Source organism: Entelurus aequoreus, linkage group LG05 (assembly GCF_033978785.1).
Source record: "Entelurus aequoreus isolate RoL-2023_Sb linkage group LG05, RoL_Eaeq_v1.1, whole genome shotgun sequence".
NCBI classification, from domain to species: domain Eukaryota; kingdom Metazoa; phylum Chordata; class Actinopteri; order Syngnathiformes; family Syngnathidae; genus Entelurus; species Entelurus aequoreus.
This window is the reverse complement of record NC_084735.1, coordinates 29,969,387-29,995,121: the sequence shown is the minus strand read 5'-3', so window position 1 is coordinate 29,995,121 and position 25,735 is coordinate 29,969,387. Positions and strand designations below refer to the sequence as shown.

The 25,735-nt window shown below is 40.9% G+C and overlaps 1 protein-coding gene and 1 long non-coding RNA gene across 5 annotated transcripts in view; one reads left to right on the top strand and one right to left on the bottom strand.

Moving 5' to 3' along the window:
• Window positions 1-437: 437 nt before the first annotated feature.
• Window positions 438-25,735, bottom strand: part of LOC133650444 (disks large homolog 4) — a 181,269-nt gene continuing 155,971 nt past the window's right edge. For 3 of the 4 annotated variants that reach the window (XM_062047677.1, XM_062047674.1, XM_062047675.1), the window contains exons 10-22: window positions 23,820-23,955; window positions 23,550-23,706; window positions 23,357-23,459; window positions 23,172-23,286; window positions 14,976-15,152; window positions 12,173-12,215; window positions 12,059-12,089; window positions 10,376-10,423; window positions 10,163-10,264; window positions 9,811-9,983; window positions 9,605-9,717; window positions 9,422-9,513; window positions 439-2,988 (exon numbers count right to left, since the gene is read on the bottom strand). In XM_062047677.1, coding sequence (XP_061903661.1) covers window positions 2,882-2,988; window positions 9,422-9,513; window positions 9,605-9,717; window positions 9,811-9,983; window positions 10,163-10,264; window positions 10,376-10,423; window positions 12,059-12,089; window positions 12,173-12,215; window positions 14,976-15,152; window positions 23,172-23,286; window positions 23,357-23,459; window positions 23,550-23,706; window positions 23,820-23,955 — 1,397 coding nt within the window. In that variant the 3' untranslated portion in view covers window positions 439-2,881. Of the gene's footprint in view, window positions 2,989-9,421; window positions 9,514-9,604; window positions 9,718-9,810; window positions 9,984-10,162; window positions 10,265-10,375; window positions 10,424-12,058; window positions 12,090-12,172; window positions 12,216-14,975; window positions 15,153-23,171; window positions 23,287-23,356; window positions 23,460-23,549; window positions 23,707-23,819; window positions 23,956-25,735 lie in introns of all 4 variants that reach the window. The other variant, XM_062047676.1, reaches the window with a different exon arrangement.
• Window positions 16,965-25,735, top strand: part of LOC133650447 (uncharacterized) — a 71,200-nt gene continuing 62,429 nt past the window's right edge. The window contains exon 1 of the long non-coding RNA XR_009826231.1: window positions 16,965-17,443. This is a non-coding gene — a long non-coding RNA (uncharacterized LOC133650447). The remainder of the gene's footprint in view (window positions 17,444-25,735) is intronic.

Sequence of the window (25,735 nt, the reverse complement as noted above, 5' to 3'; positions counted from 1 at the left end):
CAAAACGGTTTCACAAACACACAAGTCTTTGCATCAGATGATCATGTTTTGTGAGTCCCTTTCCACTCTTTAAGGATTACTGTATGCTGTTGGCCCTGCGATGGGGTGGCGACTTGTCCAGGGTGTACCCCGCCTACCGCCCGAATGCAGCTGAGATAGGCTCCAGCATCCCCCGCGACCCCGAAAGGGACGAGCGGTAGAAAATGGATGGGATGGATGTATGAGAGGAATGAGAGCAATGCAAATGTTCCCACACTATTTTTTTTGTCCTGAGTGGGTCCTCAGCAGTGTGTGTGCTTCTGTGAAGAGCTTGCTGAGCTGGAGGAGGTGGCAGGAAGGAGAGCAGCCACAACATGGAGAAGGAGTGCCCTCCCCTGGCTGCACATTCCACCAACCACACAAACAAGTAAATCAAGTCAATTCGGAGTCCATTTTTCAGAAAGCAGTTTTGAAATTAATTTTTTTATTTCATAGCTAATTTACAACAAGCGCTTCACTGAACTGGAACATTTTAAATTTGCTTGATATTGTCATCGTTAAATATACTTTTCTGTGTTGTTATAGTCAGTCTTTTTTGTAAAAATTAATATACTTTTTTTTTTGAATAAGGAATATCACACTATGATATGGATGGCTGAGAGAGATATCATGAAAAAAAAAAAAAACAGAAAACATTATTCAATTCATGGATGTGACTGGATGCGTGCTTCAATCCTTGTGTGTGTGTGTGTGTGTGTGTGTGGGTGTGTTTGTGTGTGTGCAAATGTCAATATATTGGGCTGATGGATTGAGTACTTTGCATCAAATCAGTTTCCACGGCTAAATCTAAAGCCACGCGGCATCATATTTACAGCAAGTAACCCCAATAACTCTCTCAATGTGGGAAATAATACAAAAATATACAGACTTGATACAGACTGACAAATTCCAAAAATAAACAAAAAATTGATACGTGTCATTCACAAGCTTCAGCTGTTCCGCCAGTGAGCGAAAATCAACAATAAATATGACCGATCAATCGATACTTCAATACCTCCACTCTTAGAATTCAGCAATAAAATGAAAAAGAAGTCAACACCAAAACATGCTCATAAATCCCTAAAATCCTTTTTGCTTTTTAGCATATTTTTTGTTAGTTTAACCCTGTGGCACACAATGCCGTCAGTGCAATAAATAATTTGATATCTGGACAAACAAAACCTTCATTGCATAACATCATAGCAGCATTGCACTACATCTTTATGTGCACGTCTCACCCCCCTCTCTCTCTCTGGTGGACGTACACACACACCATGTATTTATTACACATTAGCACTGATTGTGGCTATCATATAGGAGATATATTCTCATAAAGGATCATTTATATTTCAACATTTGATGCACACACATCTGCATTGTACTTTCCCCCCATTGCTTTCCAACGTACGTGAGGTCAACTTTGTTGACATTTCTGTCGCTATCCTCTGCAATAAAATAGAAGTGTGAGTAAATTCCTCAAACCAAACTGCAAATTCAACCAAAGGAACTAATGGATACGTTTGGAGATTTTTTTCTTTTCTTCTATTTTTACAGACTATAGTCCTGTTAGAAATTGTCATAAAAAAGATATATGTGTATATATTTATATTTTTATATATATAGACCATTTATTTGTGACTGAGCTTGAATCGGTGTGGTCACAAGAGGGAAAAAGCAGAGTAGAACTGAAAGCGATAGAGTAAAAGAAGACCTGTACCTCCCACACAGAGGTGTTTCCACACACACACACACACACGCACACACATTCACTCACACACAAATACCATGACACCATGGCTTTTAGCGCGACCACTGGAAAACAGTGTGAATGTCTGTGGCTTGAGGGATCGCTTCGGAAGAGTGACGGGTGAGTCGGTCGGTGGCGGTGCGTTCAGGCCCAGAGAGATAACATTCATCCAGGGTTTGGTGAGCAAGAGAGCCAATCCTCTCCCACCTGTGCAGCTGAGGTTACATTATGTGTGTTTTGTCTGTGCACAAGTGTGTGTGTAGGCGTGTGTGTGTGTGTGTGTGTGTACATAAGAGGCTAAAATGTGCGTCAGTTTCTGCTCTACTCACAAGTGACCACGTCACATGACCGCATCGCTCCTTTTCATCATAAAACATGCTTCAAACTCTTCCCTGCTTGCCTTTTTTTTTTTTTTAAAGGATTTTTACATACAGTGTTTTGTGCCCCATCCTTACATTGTCTTTGAGAATGCATGCACAAATTCAGCATAGTAGCTATCTTCCCCGAATAATCATTTTCCTTAGAATAATTGCGGTATTTGACGGGTCATCCGTCACTGAGTTTTTTCCCCCCCCCCTCCGAGTTAAGAGGGACTCAGCAGGATATGGGCACTGTGTTTGGACCTTGACCGTCCTAAACCAAGGCAGAGCTGATAGGAGGACAGAAAGCCAACAGGTGATATAAAAAGGGGGCACCTCAGGGTCCATCCCTGCTGGGTCAGCCTGTACTTCCTTTTCATCTCTGCATGGACCAGCTCACACTTGACATCAAAATGCATCTGCAGTTTGCTTTAATCTAACAAAAAAAGCTAATTTATGTCTTCAATAGCGCCACGAAGCAAAAACCACAGTGGCTGTTTGGTACTACTTCTTTGAAAGTTTCGGGGTTTTAATGCCAAGTGTGAACACGAATGCTAATACTGGTTCGTTCCAGTCCAATTACACATCAGTGTCTGTCTCTCAGCTTTTTTCCTGTGTCATATCTTTGTTTTTGTTGTCTTCTTCAGCAAAGCACTGACTTTTGCGGAGGACGGCCCGGCAGGCGAGGCTGGCTTGGCGGTGTAGGGCGGTGTAGGGCGGTGTCGGTTGGTGGCGGCTTATGGAGAACGGGAGGGCATCACAGCCTTTCCCGGGTGGGAATCCAAATGTAAGGCCCTGATTGCTCCTCGATCACTGTCTTTACTTTGTGGTAGACCTCTTCGAAGCTGTCCCCTTCCACAACAGCTGCAGGAGGACACGGCGGGGGAAGAATGAGAGGAAAAAAAAAAAGAAATCAGTTTTAAACTCGCAACCAAACTGGTATTGGATTTTTGGAGACGCGGGACATTTATATTCCATCAACTGCTGTGATTTGCCCTGAAAACGTCTCTTAAATGTTCAAATGTGTTGGAGACTCTTTAAAGTCTGGCAGCCTCTCATTCAGTTATGCGGCAAAGATGTAAATGTGAACAATGTTGCAAAAGGTCCATGTTTGTTGGTGGAGTTTAAAACAGCACAAATTGCGACCATCTGGACTGATCAAATAACTAAGCTCCAGCAATGAACTGGAAATCTGTACAAAGTGTATCGAAAATCTCTCTAGCATTAAATGGAGCAATTTTATGACTAAAAGTGCAGTGAGGCGCACATGCAGATGCTTTAGCTCACGTTTACCATCTGCCACTGCCATAACCCAAATTTACTGGCAAGCACGGAAGTCATGAACGTGGATAAGATTTTCCACTAATCTCTGTATTGACACATCATCATTTTCTCTGACTAGGAAGAGAGATTGTCACCAGCCACAGGCGGTCCTTGGTTTAAGACATTCCGTGTTACCACGCTTTGAGGTTTTGACCTCGCTCCCATAAATTATTCAACAACTTCATTTTGGTGACTGGATTAGCTCAAAAACTGGTTACAGTGCTCAGTGTAAATATGCAGAAGCACGTGCGTGCATACCTGTCAACATCTGCATTTCAAAATGTGGGAAATATCCTGGTAAAATACATTTTGGTAACACTTTAGTATGGCGAACATATTGTAAGTAACAAAGACTAAATTTAGAGTTATTTGGACACTAGGGGAACATATAAGGGTTAGGGTTAGGGTTACTAATAAGCAATAATTCTGATGTTATTGAGGGAAGACTCTTAGTTAATGGCTTACTGGTTGTATAATAAGGTCATGCAAAATAAGGCATTAATAAGTACTTAATAATTACCAATTAAGAGCCAATATGTTACTAATTTGCATGTTAATAAGCAACTAATTAATGGTAAATATGTGTTCCCCATACTAAAGTGTTACCTAAATTTTTTATTACGAATCAGTGCTAGGGATGTAACAGTATTGTAGATACCCCGGTATTGCAGTTTTAAAGTCTTCTTAATATAGCCGTGAAGTGTGACAATGTCAAACAAAAACTTGGTGAGTGTGTTTTTTTTTTGGGTGCTTTTGCATTGGCCGGTCTGAAATAAACTACATAACTCACAAACCTTTTGGGTTTGTCATATATGAAAATTGGGAAGGTGGGGGTGTGGATGTAGCGCGGGACTGGCAAGGTGGGGGCGTGTAAAGACGTAATGGGGAGAAAAGGAGGACGCATGCGGCAGAAGTGTGTGCATGGTAAATAAGAGGAATTGTTTTTCAAGGGCAGTTCCAGAATCCATCCATCCATCCATTTTCTACCGCTTGTCCCTTTCAGGATCGCGGGGGGTGCTGGAGCCTATCTCAGCTGCATTCGGGCGGAAGGCGGGGTGCACCCTGGACAAGTCGACACCTCATCACAGAGCCAACACAGATAGACAACATTCACACTCACATTTACACACTAGGGCCAATTTAGTGTTGCCATTCAACCTATCCCCAGGTGCATTTCTTTGGAGGTGGGAGGAAGCCGGAGTACCCGGAGGGAACCCACGCAGTCACGGGGAGAACATGCAAACTCCACACAGAAAGATCCCGAGCCCAGGATTGAACTCAGGACTACTCAGGACCTTTGTATTGTGAGGCACATGCACTAATCCCTGTCCCACCGTGCTGCCCATTTCCAGAATATGTTATCAAAATGAATCCATAACTTTTCAAGTTATGTTGCAAACAAACAGACAAACAAACCCTGGCGAAAACATAACCTCTTTGGCGGAGGTCTGCGTACTTAAGCGCTACCTTCGTCTCGAGCGTTTCCAAGGTGACACAGAGCGGGAGGGAAAGCGCCCGGTAGGGAGTGTGAACTCTGCACACTGTCAGAAATATGAAAAGCTACTTGATAAACTATCAAAAAAGATACTCGAAGCCAGCGAAGCTAAATATCAATTTGTGAGGTATTTACATTAAAAGGTAAATTGCCAGTTAACTTTTCTGAGAAACAGCATTTTCCAAACGGATGTAAAAAATATCCACTGCAGAGGACACAGCTTTTCAGAAAGTACAAGTTGAAAATTATTGTTTTACTCGTGTTACACTGGGTGTTTACATTGTCACTTTAAAGACACTTAACGGTATTTAAAAAATATATTTGCTTCTACCAGGGATATGTCCGCATAATTCTTTGTAGTTAAAAATACATGTGTTTGTCAGTAGTAATAAATATGATTAGAACAATTGATCATAATGTTTGTGTTCAATTACCGTAAGCCTGTTTATCCTAAACATTCCTGCCACTTCATTTTACACACGATTACATTTTTTACCAAGTCTTTTTTTAGGGACAATTCCACAATAATATCGTACCGTGGCCTAGGTACCGAAATAATATCGTACCGTGAGATTTTGATATTGTTACATCCCTACGAAAAACCATTAAATAAATACATTAAAAAAATAAAAATAAACTGGGCCCAGGTCGTTTTAATCACAACACAGTGTCACTAACTACTGCACCAATCAATCTGAAACGTGAAATTATGATATATTAGGCTTTGTAGTTGCATAAATGAAAACAAACACAATTCTGGGCTCTTTCACGGTGCTTATTAAGTTGGCTCACATTTTTTCCTCTATCTTACAGAAAGCATGAGGAAGTGTGACTAGCTGCATGCTCTTTTCAGGTAAAGATAATATGTCTCCTACTTGTCAGGATATTTGCACAAAGTTTGGATTTTTTTCCAAAAATGCCTTTTCTGTGGTCTTCATGTGCATTTGTCTCTCTCGCGTTGTCGATTAGGTAGACTCACGTAACATGCAAAACGCCACCCTGCTGTCATGAGCCATGTTACCCTGAGTGATGTCAAGTGTTGCAGAAGTTTGAGTCAAACGGACACAAAAGCTGTAGTAGCAGCCGTACTGGTGAGGGTGGCGAGCAAAATCCAGGAATAAAACGTGTCTTTGAAGATGGTGGGAAAGAAGGACGAAAAATGGGATTTCCCGGAAAAACGGGATCAGCTACACTAAGAATGCTTATTAGTTAACTTTTTGAACTTAATTATGTCTTCTAAGCGTGAGACGGACTCTTCTGGGGGGAGCGCACCAAAAACAAAAGCATAGTGAAAGTAAAACGTGAAGTTCACTGCAATTAGACATTGTAAAACACTCACTGGAGAAGTGAAGGAATATACATTGGCTGCATTGCCTGGTCCAAGCCACGCTAGTGTTAAAATAACTGAGTTATTGTGTAGAAATATGGGGAAACAACTACAAATGTGCGCTTCATTCACTAATGGTGTTACAAAAAAGATCAGTTAGAATAATACATAATGTTGGATATAGAGAACATACAAACCCTTTATTTATTGAATCAAAATTATTGAAATTCAACGATTTGGTGCATTTGCAAACAGCGAAAATTATGTACAAAGCAAACTATAACCTGCTACCCAAGAATGTACAACAATTCTTCTCAACTAAAGAGAAATATAACCTTAGAGGAAAATCTAATTTAAAATATTTGTATGCTCGTACAACACTTAAAACCTTTAGCATATCAGTATGTGGAATTCAATTATGGAACAGATTTACCAAAGAAATCAAACAAAGCACCAATATGATTCAGTTTAAGAGACTGTTCAAACAACAAGTGTTCACAAAGTATACACAGAACAATAATTATAAAAAACCCTTTTTTTTTCTTTTGAGATAAAGATTATTTATCAATCAATCAATCAATCAATCAATCAGCTTTATTGTCCATTCTTACATGTACAAGACACATAAGAACTGAAATTACATTTTCGGCACAATCCCGCTAAGAGCAGACATACGTTACAGGGAGACAAGACGGGACCGCCAACGGATCAGCCTCACTTAGGCGCTCCTCAAAAAGGTGGGAAAAAGGTGACATTGGGGGGAGGGTGGAAGTAAAAAAAAATATCAGTCTGAGGCTGGACCCTCAGGAATGGTCCAGACTGAGTCCGAGGAAAAAAACCTCACATAGCATGGCACACATAAACAAGGTACATTTAATCACAACAAACTCGCAACAAAGTCATCCAACAGGACCTTGGAGGCCAGCAGCTGCTGTTAAGCGCTGCTCAGCCCCCACAACCCCGGAGGAATAAAGCAGTGGTGAAGGCGTTGATTGGGGAAGGGTATATGCGTGCATGTATGCCCAATTAACTTGGGTGAGATGTTGGATTGTCTTTATGGGCCGAGGCCGGCCCCAAGAGTTCAAGAGTTCAAGAGTCCGACCCAGGTGCTTTTGAAGAAAAGGGAAAGGTCAAAAGCGTCCATCTTTGAGGAGTCCTCGGGGGAGTATTTTCAAACAGCCTGTTCCTCAAGGCCATTCGAGGGAGTCAAATCGTAGATTAAGATGTTGTTTTTTTCTTCGAGCAGTCAAAACAATGACATTCCTGCTCTGTATGCTGGCTCTGACAATTCCAATTTATTCTTTCTGTAACATCATCAAGATCGAATCTACCTTGCGATTCAAATCAGCAATCGCTCCAGTCTGTGATCCCACAGCACGACCCATTCCTTCCATTGCGTTGAACAGCCTGTTGGCCCCTTGAGTGGCTGCCATCGTCTTCCGAATTTGACGATACACCAGAGCAATGCCCAGCCCAATCAGCAAATGCCCTGCGATCACAGCTCCAAATAGGTAGATGTCTTCCACGTCCTCGATGGAAAGGACTGAGAGGCACATGATTCTCCAAGTATTCCAGGAATCTCTCACGTACCCCGCAGCAATGGTTCCATCAGGGCAGCCAGGCTCCCCCGAGCCTCTTTTCCTTGTCGAAAAGACTGTGTCAATTGCGTCGAGAGTCCAGTTGATCAAATTCATTTTGATGTTTAGATTTGAGGACAGCTCAAGAAAAGAGGCTTCAAAATAGTTCAAACAAGACAAAAACAAAGAGAGCAAGCAGGGAGGGAAGGAGGGAGCGGAGAGAGATGCGACCGCCCTCACCAGTGGCAAGACAGAAAATGTATTTAATATGTATTTAATATTTGTTTACTTACTATGGTATATTATTTATTTATTCACTGTTCTGTTAAAGAGAACGAGGAAATGGGATAAAATTGCTATGGAATGAAATATAGGATTAAATAAGCTCTGCTTCTTCCTACTCCTTTTCGGACGTGCTGTAATGAAACAACTGGAAATATGTGGCGCATTACATTGTATCGTATGCATGTTCGAAATAAACTGAAACAGAACTGAACTGAACTCAACGCTGCAACCATGATCAAGGATAGAGATGCTGTTTTTGAACATGTGAAAGCATCTTTGCTATGAAATGGACAGTAATAACTAAGCAACCTAATGATATGTCCTCTTCTCAACAAGCCTGTCTCTCCCTCCTTTGTCCTCTCTTCCAATTTGCAAGACAGCCACAGGCATACAAGTTGTTCTCTTTACATCACTATTTCACTTAATTCTTGTATTTATTCTTTTTCTTACTGTATTTCATGTATCATTCATGTGTTCCGTGTACAGTGTGAGATCACGTCTCGTCTTGAGAGTCAGTGGTACTGGATCTGAAGGTTCATACATTCATATTTTAATGATGTTAAAATTGTTATTTTGCACAAAAAAAAAAATAATTTAACTATTTAGTACAAAACATGCATTGAATTAAATTAAAGTTCAAGCAAGAAAATAATAAAAATTGTAACCCTAGGACCACCTGTTACACTTTTTTGTATTCACCTTAACTGTTCTACATGTATTTATTAAAATGTAAAGAATACAAGGTATTAATTGGACAGAGGCTGTTACTTAACTTAATTTTAAATCTATAATGATTTGTGCATGAAAAAGTGGAAAGGAAAATGGAGCTCGCTTTGATCACACGGTCATTTATTAAGAAGTACATTACCCAACACAGCAGCAACAGAACCGATGTTGTAATAGCAGTAGGGCGCAAACTGCTGAGCCAACACCACTGATGAGTTCATTGTAACAGTGTAACAAAACACGAGTGTCACACCAACAGCTAGAGTAATGCAATATTTTAAAGTGCATGGAGATGTAAATAAAACTGCTGGACTCTGACCACTAGCTGTAACTGGCATCTAGTGGTGTTAATAAAATGAAAACTACATTGGGAGGTTGCCTCCAGCCACAGCTGTAAATATAAATGTGGCGCAAAATAGATATCCCGGTGGTTATAAGCTTTTGTAGATCATGCGCTCGTCGACTAGATAAGATTGTGGTTAATTGATTGGAGTCGTTAATTGGAGCATTTTTAATATCAACCAAAAACATTTTGGTTAATAATAAAAAATATTGTGCTCTTACCTGAGAAACACTCGATGAAGTCTTGTTCTAGTTTGAGAGCTCTGTCCATTCCTTTCCTGGCCTGCTCCTCTGTCAGGCGAGTGTTAATCTCTCTGTCCACACAGGCAGAATCATCTGTTATGGCGCTTTATTTCCACAAGGAACATGCAAGTAATATATCAAATGTTCAATGAGGTTACGTACAAGACATTCTCCAGTGACTTAGGCCGGACGAAGATGGCGATAGGATGAAGCTGAGCGGCTTGTAGTCGCCGTACAGCATTGGCCGACACGTCCAGAATACAATGTTTCCCTTGCTGCTTGTACACAAGTGTATCAAAACATAGCTATGTAAAAAAATCAATCTTTAATACAGGTAGGAGTTTTAATACAGTGTTTTTGCTTCCTACCTGCTCAGCCACCTCGCGGACACTCTGGACGCTGGTGCCGTACAGGTGGCTGTTGTACTGGCCGGCTTCGATGAAGCGATGGCTCTGAATGTCTTTCTCCATCTGTTCACGCGATGACACAAAGTGGTAGTCCCGCCCATCCACTTCATACTCCCTCTTGGGTCGTGTGGTGTCTGTCAATGGAGTAAAAATATATTTCAAAAATGTCTCATACCTGTGGAACCTCTTTGAATCTCACAATGACAGCAATTACATCTCAGCGAGGAAAGCATTATGCAGATCGCTCCCGAAAAGGGCTGCAGGTGGCGGAGCGGTGTGAGCTGGGTCTTTGATTGACAGCACAATTACTTACGTGGGACACACGAGCCGAACTTATCAGGGAACTCAGACAACAGGTCATCATTTATCCTGTCTTTCACGGGACCCAGAATGATGATGGGCCTGGCATAGTGAACTAAGCATGAAGAGACAAGAGAGCACGGGCTTTCAGAAATGGGAAATTACAATGACAATGAACTTTTATTGCCTAAAGTAATGGAATTTACATATTACTTTACAGCCTTACCTTCCACTTGGGTGACTGTCTCATAACTGTGTGAGGTTTTATCTCTCCCTGGTGACAAATCAGGGAAGCAGTCAGTACGATTTCTTTTTCCCATAAACATTTTAACAATAAGGCTTACGCTACCATTTGTGGTTAATTTTAGTAAAGGTGTGTTGTAGCGAATACAACTTCTTACACAATAAATATGAACTTGAAATGTAATTCTGCAGGCATGTTCTCAAAAGAACTATGCATGTTTGAACTGAACTATTTTTCCATTTCTACATCATGAGCAGAATTGTGGCTGTGACAGTACAAATGCACTAATCCTTGCAGCAATGCTGTGGACATTATGCAGATAATTAGGGATGGGAATCGAAAACCGTTCACAATGTATCAATTCCTTGGAATCGTTTCGACATTTATTCAGATTGTTCTCTTATCGATCCTTCCGGGTGCTCTTCAATTGACCATCATTTCCAAGAAAAGATTGCAACAGCGCTACTTGTAATAATTATAAGGCTGCTAGTTCATCAAGAGAAGGACATGCGAGCAATATGCTGAAACATTTGAACACACATAATGCAATAATTATAAATGAAAGTCGCGTTTTGAACCGCTCCGATCTCATCTCAGCAGCAGTAACACTAGCACATCATCTGAATACAACAGGTAATAACTAATGCTTCCTATTATGTTAGTGCTATTATTTGTTAAAATGAAATTAATGGATTCTCATTTAGATGAGCATGATGAGTGGCAGATTCTGACTAGCTCTGAGGCAGGCAGCCCTAGTTCACGTCTGCCGCTAGAGCCTAGACAAATGTCACCGAGCAGCGACTAAGTTTGTGGTCAAAAGTTAGCATTTTCGGTAGATGAATGTTAAGTTGTAGCCAGAGAAAAGTTGCATGTTTTCCTGCAACCCCATTTTCTCTCAGTCATTATATTATACAGGTGAAAGAATATGGTGTATAAGTCCATTCATGGCAGCAGTTTAACTTCAAATGTGAACAATTCTGTGATATTAACTTATTACATGCTCACTTTTATTTGTTATAATTCTAATCATCATGGCTAAGTGTTTTTGAAACCTTACATTTTCTGAGATTTTCAATTCAAAGTTTTCATAAACTGTAAGCCATAATCATCCAAATTATAATCAATAAAGGCTTGACATATCTCACTTTGCATGTAATAAGTTATTATCACATGTTACTAAATGTTACATTCTTGTGTAAATTGCACTACGTATGTGCCTCTTGAGACCTCACTATAGGCTTTGTTGGGTCATGTTACCTCTAAACTAAACACACTTCAAGCTAATCTGCCCTTTTTTCTCTTTTATTTCCCCAAATAAGAGTCAATAAGAGAACCGTTAAGCAGAATCGAAAGTGGAATCGGAACCGGAAACATCTTATCAATTCCCATTCCACAGATAATGCTATATTTTCCACAAAAACAGTATACAGTGTACGACATATACAGTATTCATAAATGCTTTTTCAAGGAAGCCCAAAAATATACAGACTAATGTGACTTTTTGAGGGTATCCTTAATTGCTTGAGAAACTGCTACACCATATGAAAGAACATGAAGAGTAGCAATAATTCATAATCTTCTCTGGGCATATCTTGGCTACATGTAAATTCTAAAATCATACTCCCCTCGCATTGCTAATGTAGGTAGAAGGAGCTTGCAAATTACCTTGCATTCCCAAAGTGTCCCGACCATGATCCTACAATGACAAGATTACAGTTTCACATGCGAGAAGACACCCGGAACTAGTCGGGTTCACTCAAAGAGCTCAGATGAACCTACCCTCTCTTTGGTGTTGACATGAGACCACTCTTTTCTTTCCACCCTGCAAAGGTTAAAAAGCAAAAATTCAAGCTAGGGATTAGTTTAGATTCGGTTTGAAATTGTTTTGTGCACAAAGGCGGCTACACTTTTACTAGAATTAAACTGAGGGCCTGATTTACTAAAAGTTTGCATGTACTAAAACACGTGCAAACTTGATAGCACACGCATAGCTGATCTACTAAACGTGTGCAAAGTAAATTGGGTCTCTTAAATGAGCAGAATAAGGCGTGCAACCCATTTTGCATCTCTATCTTAATTAATAAGCAAAATATTAGGGGCGGCATGGCGTAGTGGGTAGAGCAACCGTGCCAGAAACCTAAGGGTTGCAGGTTCGCTCCCTGCCTCTTTACCATCCAAAAAAAATCGCTGCCGTTGTGTTCTTGGGCGGGACACTTCACCCTTGCCCCCGGTGCCACTCACACCGGTGAATTGAATGATGAATGATAGGTGGTGGTCGGAGGGGCCGTTGGCGCAAATTGCAATTTTTACAGACGTTTACAACATTTCTTTAGAGTTCCTCGAGATGTAATCAAAAAGGGCGGAAGAGTGGAAGATTTTACGGAACGACGATGAGAAAAGAAGCTCACACTCCAGTCCAAGGGAGCAGAGTCGAATAATTTAAACTTAATTTATTACCTACGCTCCCACATACATATACAAATAAATACAGTACATATTTACACACTCAAAGTTCGTACATCCACACCCACATTCATTATACAAACATACTGTATACACATACTGTACATATACATTCACTGTAAAAACATACATATACACATACTGTACATATACATTCACTGTACAAACACATATACACATACTACACATAAATTCACTGTACAAACACACACATACATATACTGTACACATACATTCACTGTACAAACACACATTTACACATACTGTACATATACATTCACTGTTCAAACACACATACTGTATACACATACTGTACATATACATTCGCTGTACACACATATACACATAGTGTACATATACATTCACTGTACAAGCACACATATACACATACTGTACATATACAAGTACATATGCACACATACACTCATGCACATAATCACGTTTCACCAAACATATATTAACGTTGTTGCCCTAGGGTAAACTGGGTATAACACATGGCACACTGACAAAGCTTAACCTATTGTTACTATAACAATCTACAAGGTTAATGTAGGTTGCTTCTCTTTCTCCCCCTCCATTTTTCTGCATTCTTTCGTATCTCAAGTTATCATTACGTATATGTATTGTTGCATTTGAACAATTGTATTGTTGATAATAAAGGTAAAGTACTGGTATTGTTTATTATCAATAGCACTATTTCTATTGGTATTCATATTGCTCCATTTTTAGTGTAATAATGCTCATGGTCATTTCTGTATTTTTATTTTATTTTCGCTAACTGCTTATTTGCTATTACTTTTACCATCATATTTGTACATGTCGTATTTGCTGATGTTGCTCTGTTGTTGTTGTTGTTGTTGTGTTTGCTGTTGTTGTTTTTGTCTCTCTGTCTAATCCCCCTCTTGTCCCCACAATTCCCCCCTCTGTCTTCCTTTTTCTCTCTTTCTATCCCCTCCTGCTCCGGCCCGGCTGCACCAAATGATAATATAAATACATTTAATAAAGTCAAAATACAAGTAAGGCAACAAGAGAAGTATCCTACACTTCTCTTTTGTAAAGTAAATCTGAACAGCCGATATGGGCATCTACATCTGCTATATGATTTGCCCGAGAAGCTGGGCAGGACATTATAAAAAAAAAAAAATAAAAAAAAAAAAAAAAAAAGAAGCTCACACTCCAGTCCAAGGGAGCAGAGTCGAATAATTCACAAGTTTGCAGTGATCACTTTCTTAAAGGTTTGTTTAATATATTTTTAACATTTATTATTTTCCATTTAGGTATTATCTTGATAATATTTGTATTTCTTAAAAACTTGTTTGCTACGAGTGTTTCGAAAAGCACCTACTCGACGTGTTTCAATAAAAAAGGCAAAGGCAACTATCATAAATGATGCATATTTATCCGGGAGAGTCTTGATACCAAGTTCCTTGACCCAGCCACACACAAAGTGGTTGTAGACCTCCATGCTTTTCTAAGTGTTCATCTGTTTTGTTGTGTAGAATGGCGTCTGGAGCACTATCGATAATATGTCTGGGAACGCGACCGACGTATAATCCTTGATATCTTTTTTTGACCAAGTATAAGAATCTATTCCATTGCATAGTTAGACTTTTTGCTCGTATCGTATAGATTTAAGCCTCTTTTGTATTCGGATAGTTCGCGCGCTGCTTGCTGTACAAAAGCCATCTAGGCTTGGTTGACCACCACTGGTTTTCACTTCTGGGAAGAAGTCACGTGACGGAATACAAGTAATGCAGATGCACTGCACGACGACTTGTAAAATGTCCATAAAAAGTGGTAGATGTCTCCTGCTTGTTTGAAAACATTGTACACGCTACAGGTGGGAGCATGATAAAATGAATGTGCAGTAAATGAGAGTGTCTCTGTGGTGATGCCCGTATACTATACGCAAAATCCTCATTTAAATAAGGCGGTCTGCACCATTACTCAATTGTACATGCAGTCTTAGTAGATTGCACGCAGACACTGTTTAGCGCTAGGTATTTAGGTCCTAGTAAATCAGGCCCTGAATGCTATTAACAAGTCAATGGACAGTTAAATAGCAATTAGAACTATACAAGGCATTTTACTGGTGCCTGGCAAAGAAAGAATGTCTTACCTGTGTTTGCTAGGGATGAAGCCAACCTCCTCATCCTCGTTCTGGGGGCTGACCTTGCGCGCCTGCCACCACTCCTCGTCCCCGCAGTCCAACACATGGAGCACATCTCCGAACTTGAAGCCAACTGCCTGACTGAGGAATCCACAGTCTGCTGTCTTGTCATAGTCAAATAGAGCCCTGGGTAATGAAAAAAAATTAAGTTAACCATGTAAATCTATGAAAAAAACAAAAATGTAGGGACAGGCACTGGTGGTTAGTACAGTCAGGAGATCCAGGTTTGTGTGGACTTTCCATGGTCTCCCTGTGCCAGCGTGGGTTTTGCCGGTTACAAAAACATGCATGTGAGGTGGATTAGAGCAGTGTTTTTCAACCTTTTTTGAGCCAAAGCACATTTTTTGCGTTAAAAAAATACGGAGGCACACCACCAGCAGAAATAATTAAAAAACTAAACTCAGTTGACAGTAAAAAGTCGCTGTTGCAATTGTTGGATATGACTTTAAACCATAACTAAGCATGCATCACTAGAAGCTCTTGTCTCAAAGTAGGTGTACTGTCACGACCTGTCACATCACGCCCTGACTTATTTGGAGTTTTTTTGCTGTTTTCCTGTGTGTAGTGTTTTACTTCTTGTCTTGCGCTCCTATTTTGGTGGCTTTTTCTCTTTTTTTTGGTATATTCCTGTAGCAGTTTCATGTCTTTCTTTGAGCGATATTTCCCGCATCTACTTTGTTTTAGCAATCAAGAATAATTCAGTTGTTTTTATCCTTCTTTGTGGGGACATTGTTGATTGTCATGTCATGTTCGGATGTACATCGTGGACGCCGTCTTTGCTCCAAAGTAAGTCTTTGCTGTCGTCCAGCATTCTGTTTTTGTTTACTTTGTAGCCAGTTCAGCTTTAGTTACGTTTTCCATAGCCTTCCCTAAGCTTCAATGCCTTTTCTTAGGGGCACTCACCTTTTTTTATTTTTGGTTTAAGCATTAGACACCTTTTTACCTGCACCCTGCCTCCCGCTGTTTCTGACATCTACAAAGCAACTAGCTACCGGCTGCCACCTACTGATATGGAAGAGTATTACACGGTTACTCTGCCGAGCTCTAGACAGCACAGACACTCAACAACGGCACATTATTTGCGGATTATAATTACTGGTTTGCAAAAAATATTTTTAACCCAATTAGGTGAAATTACATAATCTCCCACAGCACACCAGACTGTATTTCACGGCACACTAGTGTGCCGCGGCCCAGTGGTTGAAAAACACTGGATTAGAGTCTCTAAATTCTCCATAGGTGTGAAGAGGTAGTGTGGTTGCCTGGTGACAGATGGGCTTGGCTCCAACTCACCTGTGAGTCTAATATGGACAAGTCGTATAGAAAATGGATGGATGGATAGATTGGGACAGAGACTCCACATCGGTGAAAGCATTTCATCATCTGTTAAATTTGTAACTGTTAGCTCTTTTTGAATACATGTTTCAACAATGCGACAATGCTACCTAATATTAAGGACGTTTTTGACAAAGATGTACACACATGTACCTTATGTGCCTAAAATAATTGACGATAAATGTGAACAATGTGTGTTCTATATGCACCCTGCATTGTAATTTACTGAATTGTCTATGCTGAATAAATAGAGAAATTAAAAAAATAAAATAAAATAATTGACAGTGACGTATCCTACAATACACTTAATTAGACTCGCTATACTTCAATTTACTTTTGTAAGCTTCAGCAGCAGGTACAGTCATTACACACACTGGCCCCTCTAACTTTCTGTTGTGTGTATCCCTTAAATTGTTCCCCCCGCAACATATGTCAACTAGGAAAATTAACACAGTTCTTTTGTAACACACACACGATTACTGTTTAGAAGCTTTTAAAATATTATATACCTTACGTATAAATTGTGACGTATCTTGTTGTAACTGTGTGCATGCTCGAAATAAACTTAAACCACAAACCGTCGCGCCAAACAGCTGATATGTAGAGCCAAGATGGCGGCCCCAATTGATGAGAGTATGAGAAAACATATCATTATCGCCTTACTTAACACTAAGAGTGACGCCAACGTCCTCTGAAATGTAGTTGGCTCGCTCGCCTGTTTAAAAGTTCTTCCATTATTCACGATGCGACAGTCGCGCTGAATCACACTCAAACAAGAAGCGCTTTTTAGCCTGCTAGCTGACGTTAGCTCAACGGCGGAAGCTAACATGAGCAGTCCGGCAGGGGCCACGCTCTCGCGGTGACGTCTCAGCGAATTAAGCAATTAGATAGAAAATACAAATATGGTGCAGGTTACAAATTGTTGAAGACAAGACGTGGAAAAAGACGTTTCTAATGAGGAACGAAACGCCATAATTGGACAGATAAGTTTACAGGCGGGTTGAAAACAAACCCTTGTCATGTGACCTGCCATGGCGCCACTGCTGTCAGGAGACAACCATCACAACACAGATGTTGTTAAGGTAAGCTCTATTTATTTTTATATTTTCAAGTTCGTTTTGATGCAAAATACTGTCACATCTGCTTGTTTAGTATAGTGAAGCACTATCCACAGTGCTGTAAAAAACATATTCTCGCACTCTATTTGTCATTAGGTACTCATATTTACAGTACTTTAAAAAACAAAATGTTAAAATCACAAATAAAAATTACTACACTATACTATAAGACTGTTGCTTCATTTTCAATGTTATAATAATTCCCGGGCGCGGCCACCGCTGTTGCTCACTGCTCCCCTCACCTCCCAGGGGGTGATGGGTCAAATGCAGAGGATCATCTCACCACACCTAGTGCGTGTGTGACAATCATTGGTACTTTAACTTAACTTTAAATAATCATAATGATTTTTGCAATATTCATCTTTGTCTTTGATGTTATTTGAGAATGACTTTTTCATCACTGTTCTTTACTGATTGGTTAAGACAAATCCAACATTTCTGCTGCTTTGTTGTGAGATATGTGAAGTACAGTTCTACACTGACGCCGTATTTTATTATTACTGTCGGTCTATTGTCGAAATGTAATATGAGGGAACATACAGCCACAATGATTGGTATTTGGTATTTTCGTGCTGATTAGAATGTGCAAGGAGCTTTTGCAAGACATTATTATTTTCATCACCATATGTATTACATTTCCTAAAGGGATTCATCAATTACTAAAACTAGTTTCAACATTTTAAAATGCCAAATGCACTAAACCCTGTTTTGTAATATGCACACATTCACTGAATGCCATTAATTTCAGCACTTAACTACTACATGAACACTTTTATGCCTATATGCCACTTATGGTAATAACCAGCAGTAGACTGTTAAAATGATTCTTCCCTAAGGCAATCAAGTGATCAGAATTAGTATGTGATTATACTGCCCACACACTGTATAGTAAGTCTAGGACGAAAGAAAAACATGACATAATCTAGCAGAATTCATTTATAACTCCAAAAGACATCCGTTTAAGCATTTTTTGTGTCCTAAAGTGTTGTAATAGTTGATAGATTTTTCTCAAAACCAGTCATTAATGTCCAATGTTTTAATATGTTTCAACTATTTTAAATTAGCCTCTGAGGTCACACAAGTAATGTACTAAAAGTGTGTTTCTCAAAATTGAGACTCAGTGATGTAATTTAGACAATTTAAAAGTGCTGCTGTTTTGTTTTGTTTGTAGCTTTAATGCTAATGAGCTGGGTTTGTCCATGCCTGTGTCTCCAAAAATACTAATGTGCAATTTATGCACTAAACAAATACACTAGTGTAACACATCATGCTAGGTTTGCCTGTTTGCCGCAGTTTGATGATGGATTTTGTGGTTGTGTCATCGGATTTGTGGTCTCATGTTTTGGACATTCGGGTGAAGAGAGGGGTGGAGCGTTCAACCGATCACCACCTGATGGTGAGTTGGCTTTGATGGTGGGGAAGAATGCCGGTCAGACCTGGCAGGTCCGAACAGATTGTGAGGGTCTGTTGGGAATGTCTAACAGTCTCCCGCCAAAGAGAGTTTCATTTATCCCCTCCAGAAGAACTTTGAACATGTCAGAAGGGAGGCGCTGGACATTGAGTCCGAGTTGACCGTGTTCCAAGCCTCTATTGTCGAGCCTGCTGATCAGAACTGTGGCCACAAAATGGTTGATGCCTGTGGTGGCGGTAATCCCAGAAACCGCTGGTAGACACCAGCGTTGAAGGATGCCGTCAAGCTGAAGAAGGAATCCTTTCGGGTCCTTTTGGTTCATGGGAGCCGAGAAGCAGTGGATGGTGCGGTTTTGGTGGTTGCAGAGGCAAAAGCTCAAACATGGTAGCAGTTTGGGGAAGCAATGAAAAATTACTTCCGGATGGCTTCGAAGCGATTCTTGACCACCATCCACCACCTCAGGAGAGGAAAGCAATGCACTGTCAACGCCGTGAATGGCTTTCTAGTCTTCAGGTGTACTGGAGAGAAGGCTATGCCAGATAGTCAAACCTCAGATTCAGGTCGTGGAACTGTGGACCCGCTCTATCCACTCCGCAGGGTCCTTGAGGGTGCATGGGAGTTTGCCCAACCAGTTTACATGTGCTGTGTGGACTTGGAAAAGGCATTCAACCGTGTCCCTTGGGATGTCCCGTGGGGAGTGCTCAGAGACTATGGGGTATCGGACTGCCCTTTCTCATTATTTGTGTTCATACTTTTTATGGACAGAATTTCGAGGCACAGTCAGGACGTTGAGGGGAGGTTTGGTGTTTGTGGGATAAGGTCTCGGCTTTTTGCAGATGATGTGGTCCTGATGGCTTCATCTGGCCAGGATCTTGAGCTCTCACTGGATTGGTTTGCAGCCGAGTGTGAAGCGACTGATATGAGAATCAGCACCTCCAAGTCCGAGTCCATGGTCCTGGCCCGGAAAATGGTGGAGTGCCTTCTCAGGTTTGGGGAGCAGATCTTGCACCAAATGGATGAGTTTAAGTACCTCGAAGTCTGGTTCACGAGTGAGGGAAGAGTGTATTGTGAAATCGACAGGCGGATCGGTGCGGCGTCTGCAGAGATGCGGACCCCGTATCGATCCATCGTGTTAAAAAAGGAGCTGAGCTGCAAGGCAAAGTTCTTAATTTACCAGTCGATCTACGTTCCTATCCTCACCTATGGTCATGAATTTGGGTTGTAACCGTAAGGACAAGATCATGGGTACAAGTGGCCAAAATTTGTTTCTTCTGTCGGGTGGTGGGGTTCTCCCTTTGTCTCCCAGCTGGCCTGGGAAAGCCTCGGGATCCCCCGGGAGGAGCTAGACGAAGTGGCTGGGGAGATGGAATTCTGGGCTTCTCTGCTTAGGTTGCTGCCCCCGTGACTCGACCTTGGATAAGCGGAAGAAGATGGATGGATGTGGAGCAAAGCCTGCTTTTTTCATTTTTATAAACAGCTGCCCTGTGAAGTGGTGCGCGTATGTATACTAGCTCGGGGTGGGTCAGTGCCAGTATAATGTTCATGAGGAAGTGTTTATGACTTACACACCAAGGAATTTGAGCGGCTCTTGTCTCAAAAGTGTATCCAAAAAGTAAGGTAGCTAATAAACATGGTGTTATTGTAGACTGTAATGGTGTATGAAACTCTTTTGTTGCAGCTCAAAAGACGTCACACTTGTTTTGTGCTGCTGCGAGCCTTCTGCTTCTTAAAAGCAGCCAGTTTCCTCCTATGTCAATCAATCAATCAATGTTTATTTATATAGCCCTAAATCACAAGTGTCTCAAAGGGCTGCACAAGCCACAACGACATCCTCGGTACAGAGCCCACATACGGGCAAGGAAAAACTCACCCCAGTGGGACTGGGTCTGTCTATGAATGTTCTCATTCATCCAGGTCATTGTAATCTCAGGGCATTCAAACGACCGCAACTGGACTGTTTGGTTTGTCTTGGAAGACGTTTCGCCTCTCATCTATGCTTCATTAGTTTGTGCTCATAGACTTAGATTGGTCAGATCTAGTCTAGCGGCTGGTGCCAAAACCCCAAATGTTTCTACTCTAAAAACCAGGGGGATGTGCCTGGGCAAGGATGGTTTTGCCCTATCGAAGTGAGAAAAACAACTGTTTTAATGCAAACTGTCAATCTTACTGTCAAAGCCATCGGCAGTCGTTGAATTGTAATTTCCCCTCGTTAGCATTGAGGTATTGTGTGGCAGAACGATCGCTGCGTATCGACTACTACCGGTCCTAAATAGTCGAGATCCCCTACGTAAGCATTCCATTCAGTTGTAAACAAATGGCACATTCTGGTCACCTTCTGCGACTAGAATGTTTTTCTAACTCCTGTTACTTGTTGGATGCTTAATTTCAGAGTCTTTTAGGAATGGTTGAAAGAAGGGTGTTGTATGTGGAAGACAGGTGGTGTCACAGACCACCTCCTTTGTTCAGGGATAGTTTTTCAACCTTGACATAGATGGCTTCCCTCACTCCTGTTTTGTACTATCTGTCCTCCCTGTCCAAAATCTGTACATTTTTGTTCTCAAAGGAGTGCAGGTACACAGCTGAGTCTTGGCCTGACGACTTTGCCCGTCTATGCTGTGTCATGCGTCGGCTTAGTGTTTTTTTTGTTTCTCCAATATATGAATCAGTGCACTCATCATTACACTGGATAGCATACACCAGATTGTTTTTGTCGGTGTGGGGTGTCCTGTCTTTAGAATGCACCAGTCTCTGTCTCAGGGTGTTGCCTGGTTCGAAGTGTACTGGGATGTTGTGTTTTGAGTTCCTCACATAGATCTGATACATATGGAATGACAATATTTTTTCATCTGTTAAATTTTTCCTCCTCGTCCACTCTGTTGGATGCACTTTTCACAAACGACCAGCTGTGGTAACCACAGGTGGCTCAGGGTGGAGGACAGAGTAAAACAACTTGCACTGAGCCTAGTCTATAAAATCCGCTACACTTCCCTGATACCGGAGTACATGTCAAGCTACTTCCTTAACGTAAATGACCGCCATAACCACAACACCAGGGGGAGCTCCACTAACCACGTTAATCCCAGATTCCGATCTAACAAAGGTTTTAACTCATTCTCTTTCTATGCCACATCAATATGGAATGCACTCCCAACTGGTGTAAAAGAAAGGGCATCTCTATCCTCCTTCAAAACCACACTAAAAGAGCACCTCCGGGCAACTTCAACCCTAAACTAACACCCTCCCTTCCACAGCCTACCTCCCCGGATTGTAAATAATCAAATGTAAATAATAAAATGTAGATACTTATTCTTATTTTTATTCTTATGCTTTCTGATCTCTGTCTCTCTCTCTATGTCCACTACTTGCTGTACATATCCTACCAAGTCAGTCCTACACTGTTCCAATGTCCTTTTCTCTGATGATGCAATTGTTGATGACTGAAGTGTTGATATCAACCAAACCTAACCCCCCCCTCCACATCCAACACCCCGCATTGTAAATAATGTAAATAATTCAATGTATATACCCTGATGATTATCTTGTGTGATGACTGTATTATGATGATAGTATATATCTGTATCATAAATCAATTTAAGTGGACCCCGACTTAAACAAGTTGAAAAACTTATTCGGGTGTTACCATTTAGTGGTCAATCGTACGGACTATGTACTGCACTGTGCAATCTACTAATAAAAGTTTCAATCAATCAATCAATCAAGGTTTTGAGGGTTTCCCCCAAATGTCTGTGCTCTTTCTCTTTGGCCTGTGGGGTGGTAGGAACATTATCAGCTCTGGGTTGTCAGGTTATGTTAAGGCCCAGTTTGTGTTCCAGTGGGTGAGTCAAAAAGTAGGTATTGATCCGTATGTGTGGGTTTTCGATAAACCCCGACATAGAGGCCCCTGTTTATCTCCAATGTGGATGTCACAGTCCAAAAAAGGCAACTTACTGTCCTCGACATCCTCTCGTGTGAACTTGATGTTTTTGTCCACTAAGTTAATGTGCTTGGTGAAGGCTGGCATTTTTTGGTTTCTGAATTTCACCCATGTGTCATCCATATACTGTATCCGTAACAATGCATTATGTTACTTTAATTGGTTTTCACGTAAAAAAACATTCTTTTTTTTTTTGCTGTGGTGATGCGCCGCGATCGAATACATTAAGAAGAAACCCTGAGGACCCTTTATTTAAGACCACTCTAACAACTTTAACTCCTCAAAGTCTATAATGTTGTCTTGATTACATCACACAGTGCCACCACTTTTTACTATGAGTGTTGTACCTGATGTAGAAGCCTCTTTTTGAGTTGCTCCTTAACGTGGTCGTCCCAGAGCCCATACTGCTGTTCATCAGCTGCTCCCTCAAATCGTGAATCTTTGCCTCAAAACGACTGTACTCTGAAATGGACAAATCTCATCTTTTATTTGAGCTCCATAAATGAACTTTCACTGTGCTACTGAGGTATACCGTCTGGTCTGTACTGAGCGATGATGGTTACCGTCTGGCCGGCATTCTTCAATGCTGCAGCCGCCTGCTCGTGCGTGGCCATACGCAGGTCCACGCCATTTACCTGTTGCACACACACAACTCAAATGTTAACAAGCATACAATGACTACTGGGTTCTTCTATTAGCGTGGGAAATGGGCAACGTGTCTTTACACTGAGGATCTGATCGCCCTTGTGCAGCTCCCCGCTGAGGTCAGCTGGCCCTCCTGCCAGGATGAAAGAGATAAAAATCCCCTCTCCATCTTCCCCTCCAACGATGTTGAATCCCAGACCGGTGGAGCCTCGGTGGATCAGAACCCTGCGAGGTTCTCTAGAAAAGAAACGGAGGAATGCACTTCCCATAACAACAAGGAATACTAAACCAGATACGGTCATGCCTTGGTTTTCACACCACTATAATGTCTTTCCGACACCCTGGCTTACCTGGGGATGTCATCATCTCCCATCATGCCGTGCAGAACAGGCGAAAAGCGACTAGGCGAGGTGGGAGTGAGAGCTTGTGGGTAATCTGAGCCAAGGTAGTTAGGGTGGCTGAGTTCAGTATCCATGTGAGAATACGCTGGGAAAAGAAACCACAGGGAGTCTTCGAATACAGCGAGAAGTGGTCATTTATGCTCTCACATGTTCAGTTTAATTCATAATTACGGAGACTTATACATTATTTACACTATATGTCGTAGGCCCAAGGGCCTTGACATATAGATGGGTAAACTGTTTTTGTCTGTGAACCAGAAACACATATTTATTTGTAGTGAGTTTAACATTGATTTGTCAAATCTATCCAAGCAAAAAAATTTTGCTGACTTCATTGGCACAATGTACAGCTTGTCTCAGTAATATCCAACCGTAACGAAACCAAGCAGTATAACTACACATTGTGCCACAATCATTGACAACATTTTTACTAACATTATGTGAAATCAAATCACCAGTGGCCTATTTACAGTATACGTGATATCACTGACCATTTACCTGTTTTTACTTTGTATGACTGTAATCTCAAGAAAACCAAAAACACTATTGCAAAAATCTCTTAATGAATAGTATCTGGGGAAACGATCCGTGCTCTAAATATTAGTTTAGCGGTCCATGATTACAAAGAACCAAATGTGGACAGTGCTTATTGTAATTTTTTTTAGACATCTTCACTTCCCTGCATAATAAGCACTGTCCTGTGAAATAATATTTTATAAAATAAAAACATAAAAAAGCCCTTGAATTACAAAAGGAATAATTAATGCCTGTAAAAAGAAAAACAATCTCTACAAACTGTTCATCAAAGTAAAAACAAAATAAGTCGAACAATGATATAAGAAGTACAACAATAAATTAACTGATATTATAGGAACAAGCGAACGGTTATACTATACAATTTTTATTAAAAAAAAAATATATATATTTAAGGAAATTGTGATGTTTTTAATAGCCTAATCAAACAAGGATTTTCAAAGTTGACATATCTTGATTACTTTATTGATGAAAATGGTGAAGATTGTAACATAAGTAATGTAGTGAATACATTATATCGTTTTTTTGTAAATGATGGTCTTAAGTTGGCTGTTGATATCCCAGACAATGGAGTTGCAAAATCGACTATTAAACATAATTATTTGTCATTCTTCCTCTCTGCTACAAATGAGCAGGAAGTGACAAACATTGTGCGGAAGTGTAAAAGTAAGTGCGCCAGTGACTGCCACATCGTGTCCAAAACTCAATTGACTTTGTAGCAAAGATCAGAGATCTAAAACTGGACAAAAATTAAACTAAAGTATTGTTCGACCTCCCTGTTTACATGTATTCCAATCCAGGATGCAGTAGAGAGAGTGAGGCAACGTTTACTAGGTGATCACACCTTACAGGATACACATTAACCCAAAACAGATTTGCCTTTTGCTGGAACTTTGCCTTAACACTACATACTTTAAACATTACAGTGGTTAAAAAATGTACGGACACGTTTCCAGTGAGGGTTGGACTCCGCCAAGGTTGCCCTTTGTCACCGATTCTGTTCATAACCTTTATGGACAGAATTTCTAGGCACAGTCAAGGCGTTGAGGGGATCCGGTTTGGTGGCTGCAGGATTAGGTCTCTGCTTTTTGCAGATGATGTGGTCCTGATGGCTTCATCTGGCCAGGATCTTCAGCTCTCACTGGATCGGTTCGCAGCCGAGTGTGAAGCGACCGGAATGAAAATCAGCACCTCCAAGTCAGAGTCCATGGTTCTCGCCCGGAAAAGGGTGGAGTGCCATCTCCGGGTTGGGGAGGAGATCTTTCCCCAAGTGGAGGAGTTCAAGTACCTAGGAGTCTTGTTCACGAGTGAGGGAAGAGTGGATCGTGAGA